The sequence below is a fragment of the Nilaparvata lugens genome, chromosome 7, assembly GCF_014356525.2.
Source record: "Nilaparvata lugens isolate BPH chromosome 7, ASM1435652v1, whole genome shotgun sequence".
Classification (NCBI taxonomy): domain Eukaryota; kingdom Metazoa; phylum Arthropoda; class Insecta; order Hemiptera; family Delphacidae; genus Nilaparvata; species Nilaparvata lugens.
The window spans coordinates 37429390-37444573 of record NC_052510.1 but is presented as its reverse complement, the minus strand read 5'-3'; the positions used below and the strand labels follow the sequence as shown (position 1 = coordinate 37444573).

Here is a 15184-nt window from a genome sequence, read left to right as displayed (position 1 = left end):
CAAACCTAACCTAACCTAACCTAACCAAGGTCAAAGTCAAGGTCAAGTTGAAGGTCAAGGTCAAGGTCAAGGTCAAGGCCAAAGTCAATGTCAAAACTTTAAAAAAATAAAAAAATGAAAAAATTTCAATAATGAATAATCGAAGATAAATAAAAATGAATCAGATGGCCTCCCACCCACTCTGGAGTATATAGTGTTCACAACAGTGGGAGGACCATTGGTGTTCAGTTAGGAGCTATAGAAGACACATCTCCCCTGTTCAGTTCTAGAACTCAGCATTTCAGCACATTGCAGCACAGCCACACCCTTCTCCTTGTGGAAAAGTATCCTAGGACACACTCCCGCCGTTTTGATCCTCAATAAAATAGTATATGTTCAATGAAAGTAGCAATGAATTACTAATTTCCATCCCTCGAATTCTCTTTACCCACATCTAGTGATGTAAGAAGAAGTGATCATTCTATAGAATATACAAGGAGCTTGAATATCCAAACATAATGTGATATCCTCTGCAGTGTAATGGGTAGCATGTATGCTTTCAAGAGTCTCAGATATGAATTCTAGAGTGTGATCAAATCATTGTATCACAAGGGATACATTTTCTCAGTTATAGTATTTCCTGGAGCAGCATCCATTAGTATTCAGTCAGTGTTCAATAACTGTTCAGTCACTGTTCAGTCAGTGTTCAGTCACTGTTCATTCACTGTTCAGTCACTGTTCATTCACTGTTCAGTCACTGTTCAGTCACTGTTCAGTCACTGTTCAGTCACTGTTCAGTCACTGTTCATGAGTGGTGGTGGTGGCTCCACTGATGTTCTGAGTGGTGGTGGTGGCTTCACTGCTATCCTGAGTGGTGGTGGTGGCTTCACTACCATCATTGTCATGTAGGAGTAGTGAATTGAGATGATCCTCCTTCATTTCTTTTGCAACATGTCTTGGATAAATAATACATTCAGAATCCATCCTATATATATTGACAGTTACACTCAGATTATCCCTCTCGAAACTGTCCATTTGATTGATGGTAGTGGGGAAAGAAATTCCATTGAAATTGTATTTTTCAACAAGCTGATGATATCTCCCATTGATTTGTTGAGGATGTGCTCCTTGCACATGTTTGGCAAGGATTGTCCACTTGAAGCATTGTTGATCACTATTCTTCGGATTGATGATGGCATTTCTTGCTGCAATTTTGGCTGGCAGTTTAATGTGGGAAGATCCTCGAAGTGGTTTGTGATTGCTTATGCATATGAGGAGACCATCAATGATGAAAAGGCGCTATCCACTAGAGTTGCCCTCAAACTTGGCTTTCTCTTCCAACAGCTTCTTGCATGCCTCCCTGATAATTCCAGTGAAATCGTTGACATTGAATATGGGATAGTTTGGTGTCTTGAAGGCTATGTTCTGAAATTCTTCCTGCTCAATGTTCTTCTCATCAAGGTGACTGCGTTGGTATGTAGCCTCCAACACCAGGTTGACCTTGATTTGCCCATGTGTCTGGAACTCCTGACCTATCACATCAACGATCTTTGCCTGTAAGCTGTTTAGTAGCATTTGGAAGTCCTTTGCTAGGTTGGGTGAAGATTTGTTGTTGTAGAAGAGTGTTCGAAGGTTGTTGTTGGATGCCTCCTCCAATGTGCAAAACTCTCTTGATGAGCTGCTGGTCTGCTGGCATCTTGTAGCTTTATTCATCTGTCACATATGTACAAGCAGATTAATAATAGGATGCAATGTAGACAGCAATTATCCAGATGCTCAGCACACAATTACTATATATATATATATATTATATTTTTGAGTGAAAGTGCGAAACATTCATAATATTAAGATCTTTGTTTCATTGATTTTCTTGTGTAATGAGTGAAAGTGCGAAACACTCGTAATATTAGGATCTTTTGTTTCATTGATCTTCTTGCATAATACAGTCCATTTTGTATCAGTGAAATGTTTGTGTCATGTGTCATTTTATTCTACACCAATCATCCATAAGCTTGGTTACTCCGACCGGATTTGTGAATTTGTGAACTTATGTGCAATAAACTTCATCTTGTGTGATTGGTGAATTCGTGAGCTTATGTGTAATAAACTTCGTCTTGTGTGATTTGTGAATTCGTGAACTTGGTAAGCTTCATGACTACCGGTATGTACTGTAACATTATAACATTATCAATCTTGTTATAAAACATTATAACAATATCAACTATTGATATCAACAATATCAATCATGTGTGACAACAATATCAATCATGTGCAATAATATAATTCTTGTGTGACTGTGTCAACTGTATGTTGAATAGTGACTATATTATCTTCAAATACTTCAACTCATTATCGTATATTCGTTTTTGATTTCGTGCTTTCATTATTTTGTCATCGTGTTTTATTTCGTATTGTGTTTCATGTTCGCGTCTTCGCGTTCGTGCATGTATTTTCTTTTGCTCGTGGTACATGTCGGTCGCTCAGTCGGCATCCTTGTCCTTGAGTCATCGCTCAGCGAACACAGTGTCTGCACTCTATTCCTGCAGACAGAGCTGCTCCTTGCAACAGAACACAATTTGCAACAGCAATGCAGCTTCAACCTTGCAACGCTGTTCCTGCAGATAGACTGCTCCTTGCAACAGAACACAATTTGCAACAGCAATGCAGCTTCAACTTTGCAACGCAACTAGTATTTTTTTTTGTATTCGCTAAATATGTCTTAATCTTCCATCATCATTGCTGAAACAAAACAATTGATAAAGGAACATGGCCTTGTGAAGGCAAAACTAACATGGTTTAAGTCAGCAATTTCTAAAAGTACCATTGACATTACTGAATTGAAAATCAGATTGTCAAAGCTGAATGAATATTGGCAAGAATTTGATAGAATACAGAAACAAATTGAGTTAGCAGAAATGTCAGATGAATCTGATGATGGAAGTGAAAGAGAAAATTTCGAAAAAGAATTTTTTGACTTGAGTGCTCAGGCTAAAAATTTAATTTCAAAACATGAAGTAACAAAAATAAACATCAAACCTGAAATCAATTTTATTCCATTCAAACTCCCTGAGATAAAACTTCCAATACTCAGTGGAAATTATGATGAGTGGCCATCATTTCATGATACCTTTGTTGCCCTAATTCATTCAAGAAAATTGTTAGAGACTCACAAATTTCACTATTTAAAAGGAGCATTGAAGGGAGAAGCTGCTGAGATTCTACAGTCATTAGAGAGCTCAGCTGAAAACTACCAAGTAGCATGGGAGCTACTTACTGATCGATTTGGAAATAAACGTGTTCTCATCAACAAGCATATAAATGCACTCTTCAATCTGAACAAATGTGACAAGGCTTCTTCAACATCTATACAAAATCTCCTAGATGATTCATTGAAGCACATTCGAGCATTAACAGGTCTTGGTGAGCCCACAGAGCACTGGGACACTCTGATAGTTCATATTATCACAAGAAAATTGGATGCTGCAACGCTCTGAGAATGGGAAAATTCTCTAGAAACTTCAGAATTACCTACCATGAAGCAACTTGGAGACTTCTTGAAGCATAAATGCCAGGTGCTTGAGTCCATTGAAACAAGCAAATCCTCCTCAAGTGTTCAAGGATCTTCATCTAGTCGACCTCACCAAGGTGTTCATAACAAGAGGCCCACTTCAAACAACTTCCATGCTGCAGTGAAACCAAATTGTCAACTATGTGCTGAACCTTACCATCAACTATTCCATTGTAAGAAATTCAAATCATTATCTGTGTCTGAACGTGAAAGGGAGGTCAAAAAACTTCACATATGTTTCAACTGCCTCCAGGATGGTCATGCAGCTGCAGACTGTAAGTCAGGCCGATATAAACTATGCAGTGGAAGACACAACACACTACTGCATAGGCCCAACAAATCTTCTGATCAGTCTACCCAAAAGGAAAAATCTCCACCTCCTATACAACACACAATTGCATCAACATCTAATGTGAAGCAGCCATCAAATACACATATCATGCTCTCAACAGCAATCATCACAGTAAAGGACAGTCGTGGGACTCCTCACCTATGCAGAGCCTTGCTTGACAGTGGATCTCAATCAAACTTCATAACTGAAAGGACAGCACAATTCCTGAAAATTCCAGGAAAGAAATCAACCATTGAAGTTAGTGGTATTGGACAATCTTCTACAAAGACATGTCACACAGTTGACTGCAACATCCAATCCAGAATGACTTCATTTTCGGCATCCATTGAATATATTGTCTTGGAAAAAGTCACTCAGAAGCTACCCATCATTGAAATACGAATCTCAAGGCTGAACATTCCTGAAAACATACAGTAGGCAGATCCTAAATGTCACACACCTAGTGACATTGATATTCTTCTTGGTGCAGAACTATTCTATGACATAATTTGTGACGGAAAATTACAGTCAATGAGACATCTCCAACTCTTCAAAATTCAACATTTGGCTGGTTAGTTTCTGGCAAAGTGAACATCAACATTGAAACTTCATACCTATCAACAGTGTGCAACTTAACAACAATTGAAGAACTTAACAACACAATGAACAATTTTTGGAAAATTGAAGAATTAGAGGATAACAGGCTCTTTAGTGGAAATGACAAATATTGTGAAGAATACTACACAAAGACAACACAACGAGATCAAGATGGCAGATACTCTGTAGAAATTCCATTGAAGGAAGAGTTGAGTGAACTAGGTCAATCCTATGACACAGCACTCAAGAGATTTATCTACTTAGAAAAACAGTTAGAAAAGAATGAACATCTCAAAACAGAATACATCAAATTCATGAGAGAATATGAGAACATGCAACACATGAAACAGATAACTAAAGAAGAACCTAATTCATCCACATTACTACATTCCTCACCATGCAGTCATCAAGGAAACCTCTACAACAACCAAAGTTCGAGTTGTATTTGACGCTTTATGTAAAACTTCTACTGGAACTTCCTTGAATGACATTTCAATTGTAGGACCAACTGTACAATCTTCATTGATAATATCATCCTAAGATTCAGAACTCACAAGATTGCTACAACAGCTGACATTGAGGAAATGTATAGACAAATACTGATCAATCCTGATCAAATCAATCTCCAACTGATTCTGTGGCATGAAAATTCAAAGGAGTCTATCAAAATATACAAATTATCAACTGTCACGTATGGAACAGCTAGTGCACCATATCTTGCAACACGAACATTGAACCAATTGGCCTATGATGAGAGTGATAATTTTCCAAAGGCTTCACAAGTTATGCTTCATGATTTTTATGTAGACGATGCTATAACAGGTGGTGAATCAGTTGAAGAAGTTCAAAAAACTGTTAATGACTTAAGGAACTTAGCCAAAAGTGGTGGTTTTCATTTGAGGAAATGGTGTAGTAACAACCCAGAAGTTTTGAAGAATGTTCCTGATGAAGATATTGAACAAAAAACTTTCAACTTGGACCAAGATCAGAATATCAAAACATTAGGTATCATTTGGAATCCCAAAACAGATGTCTTTCAATTCACATTTCAAAACAAACAATTCAATCACAATTCAACAAAGAGATCTGTCTTGTCAGCTATTGGTCAAATATTTGATCCTCTGGGAATCATTGGCCCTGTGGTTTTGTTAGCAAAATTATTAATGCAGAGTTTGTGGACATGTAAGATTGGCTGTGATGATCCCCTGCCTGAAGAGATTGCAAATCAATGGATGTTGTTCAGACAAACAATACCAATTCTCACTCAATTGCAAATTCCCAGGTGTATCACAAACAGAATCATTGCAAATCAATATGAGATTCATGGATTTTCTGATGCATCTGAAGTGGAATATGGTGGATGTGTATATTTAAGATGCATTGGTTCTTCACAAAACATATCTTGTCTCGTTACTTCTAAGTCTCGAGTAGCACCAATAAAAAAGGTCTCTCTCCCAAGACTAGAATTCTGTGGAGCTCTCCTATTGGCAGAATTGACAAAGACTGTTGTTGATGCACTGCATTTTCCAATACAAAATATATATCTGTATACTGACTCAATGATTGTTCTGGCATGGATTAAGGCCCCATCATCACATTGGACTACATTTGTTTCTAATCGAGTTGCAAAAATCCAGGATCTGAGCAACATACAATCATGGAATCATATTCAGGGAACTTCTAACCCAGCAGATTTCTTGTCTCGAGGTCTTGAGCCTGAAAAATTATTGAACAACGACTTATATTGGGAAGGGCCAGCCCTTTGTTATAAGAACAAAGAGATTAGCAGTGAATTTGCTTCCAATCAAACAATCAATCTAAGAGAAGAAGAAATTATATTAGATTATGTTAAGTTTTGATTTTTAAGATTATGTTAAGTTAAGAAATTATATTGATTATGTTATATTGATTATGTTATTATAAATTATATTATGTTAAGAATATTAACCTAAGTATTGCCAAAGGAAAATTCCCAAGCATGTTCAAACACAGCGTAGTTATACCTATTCCTAAAAAGCCAAATTGTAAAAACATAGATCAGTTCCGCCCAATTTCACTTTTACCGGTTTTTTCCAAGATTTTAGAAAAAATATTCAAGATTAGACTTGAAAACTTTTATAAAAATAATAACTTTTTTAGTGATAACCAATATGGTTTCCGTGAAGGAAGAAGTACAGAAGCGGCAATTAAAAATCTTATTTCAAAAATAAATGACAGTTTTAGTGTTAATAATAAGTGTGCAGCTCTGTTTCTTGATATATCTAAAGCATATGATGCAATTGATAAAAACATGCTTCTAAAAAAACTTGATTTATCAGGAGTAAGAGGAATTGCCAATGATTGGTTAAGATGCTACCTATCTAATAGGAGTCAAAGGGTCAGAATTAACGATACGTTGAGTGAACCCGGGGACATTACCATAGGTATTCCTCAAGGATCAGTGTTATCAAGTACTTTATTCCTGGTCTTTATTAACGATTTGACGGATGGTGACTTACAGGGAAAGATTACATCTTTTGCAGACGATACAGTTATATTTTATTCGGCCAAAACAAATCAAGAACTTAAAAATAAATTAGAAATGGATCTTAAGCACCTTAGGTGGTGGTTTTGCGAAAATAAATTAACTATCAACACAGACAAATCTAATATAATACAATTTAATCTTCAAAACACGGATCAGGAGTTAACTAGTATTTACTTCCATAAATTAGATTGTGCGCAACAGGTGAATAATATATTGTGTAACTGTGAAACTATAAAACAAGCACGTACAGTTAAATTTCTGGGCCTCATATTGGATAGTAGGCTCACTTGGTCAGATCATGTACAGAAGATAAAAAATGAGTTATTTGTATACATAAAGAAGTTCTATTACCTCAGACAGTTATGTCCAAAAGAAGTATTGTTACAATTATACCATGCAATTATTGGTTCTAGAATAAATTATGGAATAATATGCTATGGGAGTGCATACAATGTTCATATTAAACCTGTGATTACTGGTCAGAAACATATATTAAAAATAATTTGTAATAAACCTAAACAATATAGTTCAATGATGCTCTTCAGAGAACTGTCAATATTATCAGTGAGACATTCTTTTCTATTCAAAGCATTGCTGGATTTAGCTGAAAATAATTTCGATATTCAACAGATGAGAGAAAGAATAAACCTCAGGAATTCACAGGACATTAACCTCCCAAAACCAAGATTAGAACATTCCAGACGACACTTCAAATACATAGCTATAAAAATATTCAATTCACTTCCAGTAACAACAAGGAAAATAACGTCACGTCAGTTATTTAGAAAAGAAATCAAGAAATTCATTTTACAACTAGACAACCCGAATGATTTTTTTACTAAATTAATATAGGTCTAAATTTAGTATAATTTACACATTACACGACATGAACACTGCAACAATCAAAGATCATTGAACTCACAAATCCCGTCCGGTATGCGTGAACAGTAAGACAGTATCAAATTTCAATCACTGTATCTTTCTTCAAAACGCATTCATTTATGGTATAATTACATCAGCACTTTGAAAAAAAACGAAACGTTAACTATGAATAAAATTGAACTAAATATGAAAAAAAACAGCAACCACTCCGTACATAGTTTTAAGTTTTGTGTAAGTGTGTGTGTGTGTGTGTGTGTGTGTGTGTGTGTGTGTGTGTGTGTGTGTGTGTGTGTGTGTGTGTGTGTGTGTGTGTGTGTGTGTGTGTGTGTGTGTGTGTGTGTGTGTGTGTGTGTGTGTGTGTGTGTGTGTGTGTGTGTGTGTGTGTGTGTGTGTGTGTGTGTGTGTGTGTGTGTGTGTGTGTGTGTGTGTGTGTGTTTGTGCGCATGTGTGAATGTGTGTGCGTATGAATGTGTGCAAGAATGATTATAAATATTGACATATTGATTTATTTCAATATAATACCATATTCAATTATTATGTTCTTCATGATATAATATTTAAATTTGTATATAAATATTTTATTATATATATTCAAGTGTCCCCACACAGGGTAGCCTATAGGGAACACATATTAGAAATTAGGAAACAATATTGTATTTGATTTTTGGAATGCATTTGATTGTATAATTATTTTTTTGAATAAAGAATTTGAATTTGAATTTGAATTTGAAAATTCCTGAGAGGCGTAAATCTCAAACCATTGCCTATATTACTGTGACAGATGCTATCAACGTAAATAAATATTCATCATTATCAAAGACATTGCGTATTCTAGCCTATTGTATGCGATTCATCAAAAATTTTCACTCATCCTTACATAGAACACAAGTTTCTTGGGCTCTGTCAGTGATGGGCTCTGATGTCAAAGAATTGATACATAAGAACAACATGAACAACAATATTTTTATTCCTATAGCAAAATATTGTTGTGCATGAATAAATAAGTACCTGTATTCAAAAATAAACAGAGCTATATTACAACAAAAGTTTCTTGGGCTCTGTCAGTAGCAGAATTGCAATCTGCAGAAGTGAAACTAATCAAACTTACTCAAAGTGAGTCATTCCATAAGGAGCTAGAAGAGCTAAGGCAGGAAAGTCTGTGAACAAGCACAGTCAACTTTTATCATTGCATCCCTACTTAGATGGAGATGGAATAATCAGAGTAGGAGGACGATTGCAAAACTCCAATCTTCCAATGGATCAAAAACATCCAATTGTGTTACCCAAAAAACACAAAATTGTTGAACTGATTGCATATGATGTTCATGTGAGAACAAAACACAGTGGACCTCAAGCAATACTGAACACAATTATATATTGTGATATTGGCCTTCAGGAGGCAGAAATCTTACACGTCATATTTTTCACCAATGTGTGAGATGCTTCCGAACCAGCCCAAAACTACAGGTGCAGCTGATGTGTAATCTTCCAATGCCCAGAGTGACTGTACCTCTGAGACCATTCACAGTATCTGGAGTCGATTACTGTGGCCCATTTTTTGTCAAACTCTCTCGAAAAAAAGGACAACAAGGAACAAAGTGCTACATTTGTGTATTCATCTGCTTCAGCTGCAAAGCAGTTGATCTTGAGATAGCTCAAGAAAAGGAAAAAAGGACAACAAGGAACAAAGTGCTACATTTGTGTATTCATCTGCTTCAGCTGCAAAGCAGTTGATCTTGAGATAGCTGAAGACATGTCAACTGCTTCATTCATTGCTGCACTGCAACGTTTCATATCCAGAAGAGGGTGACCATCAGAAATGTACTCTGACAATGGAACCAATTTTGTAGGAGCCCAAAGAGAGATTCACCACATCTTGGACAGTGAAAAATTCCAAACCTCAATTGCTCAAGAGGGTATAAATTGGCACTTTCTGCCTCCAAGTGCACCAAACTTTGGCGGTTTATGGCAATCTTCGGTGAAACTAGTGGAAACTCACCTGAAAAGAGTTATTGGTCAATCATGCTTAACAATAATAGAGTTCATCACTCTAATTACTCAAATAGAGGCCTGTGTGAATTCCCGGCCTATTACTCCAATGTCTGAAGAGCCATCAGACCTTGTTGCTCTGACTCTAGCACACTTTCTGATTGGCAGTGTTCTTACCGATCTTCCAGAACCAAATCTTCTAGATATATCACAAAATCGGCTCAATCAGTGGCAACATGTGCAGCAAATGAAACAGCACTTCTGGGCATGCTGGTCAAAGGACTACCTTTCCAACCTGCAGCAGCGCTACAAGTGGCAGTCCAACTCCTCTGCTATTCAACCAGGCAGTATGATAGTTGTCAAGGAAGGCAACCTACCACCCTTCAAATGGCCACTTGCAAGAGTGACTGCAATTCATCCTGGACATGACAATTGTGTTAGAATAGCTACAGTAAAAACCACCAATGGGGAATTCAAAAGACCAGTAAAGAAATTGTGTTTATTACCATTTCCTAACAATTGATTCAATTTTTCATTGCTTATTCTTTTCTGTATATTTTTCAAATTAATTTTTTTTCTATTTAGAAGGTATACCTTCAAGGTGAGGGTATGTTACTGCCATTTTGTATCATTTTGTGAGTGCTCTGTTAAGAGCTTCCTGTGTAAACCCATCTGGCCATGCTGCCTATGCATGAACTGGGTGTTGGCGAGTTGGTGATGAGTTGTGAACTATGAAGTACAGACAATTTGACTATTTTTGAGTGAAAGTGTGAAACACTCATAATATTAAGATCTTTGTTTCATTGATTTTTTCGTGTAATGAGTGAAAGTGTGAAACACTTGTAATATTAGGATCTTTTGTTTCATTGATCTTCTTGCATAATACAGTCCATTTTGTATCAGTGAAATGTTTGTGTCATGTGTCATTTTATTCTACACCAATCATCCAATATTCAGAAAGAACAATGTTTGAAATCAATTACCACAGTTCATTGTCTACAATTGTTGACATATTATTCATAGAGCTCCACAGACAGAAACATACTTAATCACAAAATACATTATGCATTATGAGGTGTCATACTAAAAATCAATAAAATCATATGGAGCTGCTGACATTTTGCTTATAGAGCTCAACAGGCATGGAGACTATTATTTACAAAATTTTCTATGCAATACATCAAAGTGGCACTAAACATAATAAATAAATCATATGAATCAATACAGCTTCATCTTTAAAACAAATTTCTCTATCTCTCTTCAAAACATGTAATGAAAACACTTGTGTACTAACCTTTTTTATACAATTGGAGATCAAAATGGCGGCGGTGTGTCCTAGGATACTTTTTCACAAAGAGAAGTGTGTGGCTATATGCTGAAACGCCGGGTTCTAGAACTGAACAGATGTGTCTTCTATAGCTCTTAACTGAACACTGATAGTCCCCTCACTGTTGTGAACACTATATATACACTCCAGAGTGGGTGAGAGGCCTTCTGATTCATTTTTATTTATCTTTGATTTTTTATTATTGAATTCTATTATTATTTTATTTTATTTTTTCCTTTTTCTCTTCATAGATTTTTTTTTAAGTTTTGAACTTGACCTTGACCTGGACTTAGACCTTGACCTTGACCTTGACCTTGACCCTACCCTTGACCTTGGTTAGGTTAGGTTGGGTTAGGTTAGGTTAGGTTGGGTTTGTTAGGTTAGGTTAGGTTAGGTAGGGAAGTCTGGTGCATGTTGTCCCAGACTCCCCATCATATATCTATCAATTGTTATTGCAGTTGAAAATTCTCAGCAAAAGTTCTCATTTTTATAATTATACAAAAATCAGAGAAGAATACAGATAGAAGAAATTCACATTGAAAATACACAGTCAACAACATTGTTGATAGCTGATTGGGATGGCAGCAAAATGGCTGAACCAACAAGTGCAGGACCTAGTGGAAAGAATTGTACCTAACTTCGTTTCATCCAGCAGAAAACAGGATTCAGATATTGAGACTTATGGTTAACTAGAATTACCGAAAAATACTATAAGTAAACTAAAAAGTATTTATAAAATAATATAGACAACAGAAAATATATTATTGTAGTATATTCTGATGTTATTTTATTTATTTTATTTACATGGATTTCAAACGGTAATTATTTAACCTGAAAATTTGAATTTCATAATGTGTGTTTGCTTCATTTCTCACTGCTTGGAGTTGAAATAATTATTACTGTCAATAGAAAAGAAAAATAATTTATTATTAAATGATGAGAAGTTATTATTTAATTATGACTCAGATAAACACTTTTATATCCAAATATTGTTTTGGATTTCTAGATTGGGATTTTATCATAAATATGTAGCCATACAGACCTTGATGATTCTTATCTAACCACAGACATTGTTACCAACTTAATTTTGATTTTCCTGCACTGGTGCTCCATATAACCTACTATCTATTTTGCGTTGTCATGCTGCAAATCTGGAGTACGCAAAGTGATACCTGCTGTATTTCGTAGATTTGCAGATAGTGTAATCAAATCACAAGATAGTCACAGCACTACTGTCTTGCTCGGCTGCTCGAGAACGACAGAAAATGGGGAGAATACGATGAAGATGATAAGCGACATAGGATCAGGGATATTTAGAACTCAACCATGGTTAGCATGATTGTCCTGTTTCTCTGATTGAATTCCTGATTTTAATCAAGGATGTGTGAACAAAACTGACTTCTCACTTATACTCTGTACAAAATTACTTTTGACTTGGAGGAATATGCGGCGCAGAGAAATGGAGGGAGATCAGCCAGTTACACTGATGGATAGAGTCATAGGTGAAAGCGTATTTGCCAATTTGTCGATAGGAATCAGTCAAGTCAGTGCTTGCAGAGAGGAATCTTCGTAAGTTTAGCATGAGTGCTTGAATACTCACTAGAAGACTAGAAATTAGAGAACGCTGGCCGGTCCAGAGCCATAACATCGCCGCCGTTATATCCCTACCGCTCTATGCCTTCTCTGCTGTGCATGTCGATCCCAAGTGATGAGTTATTTTGTACAGAGTATAGTTGAATTGGAAAATGAAGGTAAAGTGCATAATACTGTAAATAGTGTACGTTTCTAACCCACTGGATGACAGACGCTCCTTCACTTCTCAGGGATTGAGAGTAAGGGCAACTGGATCTACTATTAAATGGGGCATTGAAATGACAATGAAACGTGATACAAAATAAGAGCTATATGATCCACTGAAGATTTCTCCATGTACCAAATAATAGGTAAAGATAGCGGCGCTAACTTCATAGAGTTATTGTTGAATTTATCTGTCTAAATATTCAGTTGATCATTCATTATTATTATATCAGCATCGAATCGGTGCAATATGACAATCTCGTTCCTTCTATCGTCCATCGAAAAAAAATAGAGGTATAGGAAGAACTCTGAATTGAAAGCAATAACGTATGAATTGATATGTATATTATATTTTTAACCGCTGAAAGAAATGTATTCAAATCAAACAATTACTGTATAATGTAGAAAAATCTATACTGTTGAGAGTCGGAACAGGCAGGAACCTGAACTTTGAATGAGATAAGAAGAAGAAGAAGAAGAAGAAGAAGAAGAAGAAGAAGAAGAAGAAGAAGAAGAAGTAGTTGTAGTAGTAGTAGTAGTAATAGAGTAGTAATATAGTAGTAGTATAATGAGCCTATAACGTGATAGAAAAAGCATATTTAGAAACTTTGATGATAAAGTGGACTTACATGATGTCTCCAAGCTTGATGCGCGTCTGAATGAGCGCACAGGTCTTGTGGTCGGAGGTAGTGACCGCTCGCCGCCGCCTCCGGTAGCGTGGTGAGCCCGGGGGCGGCAGAGGCGAGCTGCCACGCCGGCGGCTGCTCATGTGACGACCCACGCCGCCTCCCAGCATTCTACAACACACACAACAAAAGCAACTGATCAATAAGTGAACGCAATCACACAACTAAATCTCAACACAACAAAATGAACGCCATCATACAAAATCATGAAGAGCGTAGTACCAAAATGCATGAATACAATTGAAGGTCAAACTTTTGACAAAGTAGAACAAGATTATTTATAAAACCACGAATTGAAAGGTCTAGAGTGAGAACACTCGAAAACTGATGTCAATGTATAGCGAAGAGTTTACCATTCATATTGTTTGATATTATACTTTGTAGTCTTTGATTTAATTAACTTTGTTCCCAGTCAATTTATTTATTCCTCTTGATAGTTGAGTATAATAAACAAAATACATTATCTTTGTTAATGCATCATCTTAGTGTTGAATGTATTGTGTCTTGGTATCATTAAATCCTATCTTGTGGGTAGAAGTCAGTGTGTGGAGATGACTAGAGAAGAAAATGGGCAAAAAATTAAATACAAATCAAATAATCTTAGAATAAAAACAGGTGTACCACAGGGTTCGATCCTCGGACCATTATTATTCATTTTATATGTTAACGATTTACCACAAATAATAACAAGTGGTAAGGTTTTGATGTATGCTGACGACACATCCTACATTTGTAGTGCAAAGGATGCAGAAAAATTAGAATTAGATACTTTTGTCAATGTACATGCCATAGCCCAATTCCTCAGTCAACATAACCTCAAAGTGAACGAAACTAAAACGCAGTTCTTGCAGTTCAAACATAGAAATAATTATAGAGATCTTGAAGAGATAAACGTTCAAATAAATGGAGTGAAAGTTGAACAATCTCTGTCTGTGAAATTTCTAGGTGTCTTGCTGGACCAGAACTTGTCTTGGGATAACTATATTATCATTTGTGCTGTAAAATATCATCTGGAGTGTTTGCACTCAGGCAGATTTCAAGATTAAGTACTGGGAACACTATCTTAACATGTACAGTATATCATGCCCTCATAATGTCACATATTCGGTATGCAATATTGGTTTGGGGGGGCTCCAGTCTCAAAAATTTAGATAGAATCTTTAGAATGCAAAAGAGAGCTGTGAGAGCGATTAAAGGTCTTAAGCCATTAGAGTCCTGCAGAGAGTATTTTAAAGATCTAGGACTACTCACTGTGCCTGCACTGTACATTTTCGAAGTGATCATGTATATAAGAGATAAAAAATTTATAAGAAACTGTGACATACATAATTATGACACTAGAAATAAGAGTAAATTTTCTGCACAATACCACAGGACAGCTCAGTATGAAAATAAGCCTTCTTAAATGGGTATGGAATTTATGAGTAAACTGCCGTCAGCTTTGAGAGAAAATGAGAATAAGGATATTTTCAAAAAGCTATTGAGAAAATATTTAGCAAAC

General features: G+C 36.1%; 1 protein-coding gene across 5 annotated transcripts in view; it reads right to left on the bottom strand.

The window, feature by feature from the left end:
* The window catches only part of LOC111054487 (voltage-dependent calcium channel type A subunit alpha-1), a 1036091-nt gene that overhangs the window by 489980 nt on the left and 530927 nt on the right, over window positions 1–15184 (bottom strand). For all 5 annotated transcript variants that reach the window (XM_039432652.1, XM_039432653.1, XM_039432654.1 and 2 more), the window contains exon 2: window positions 13627–13794. In XM_039432652.1, coding sequence (XP_039288586.1) covers window positions 13627–13793 — 167 coding nt within the window. In that variant the 5' untranslated portion in view covers window position 13794. The remainder of the gene's footprint in view (window positions 1–13626; window positions 13795–15184) is intronic.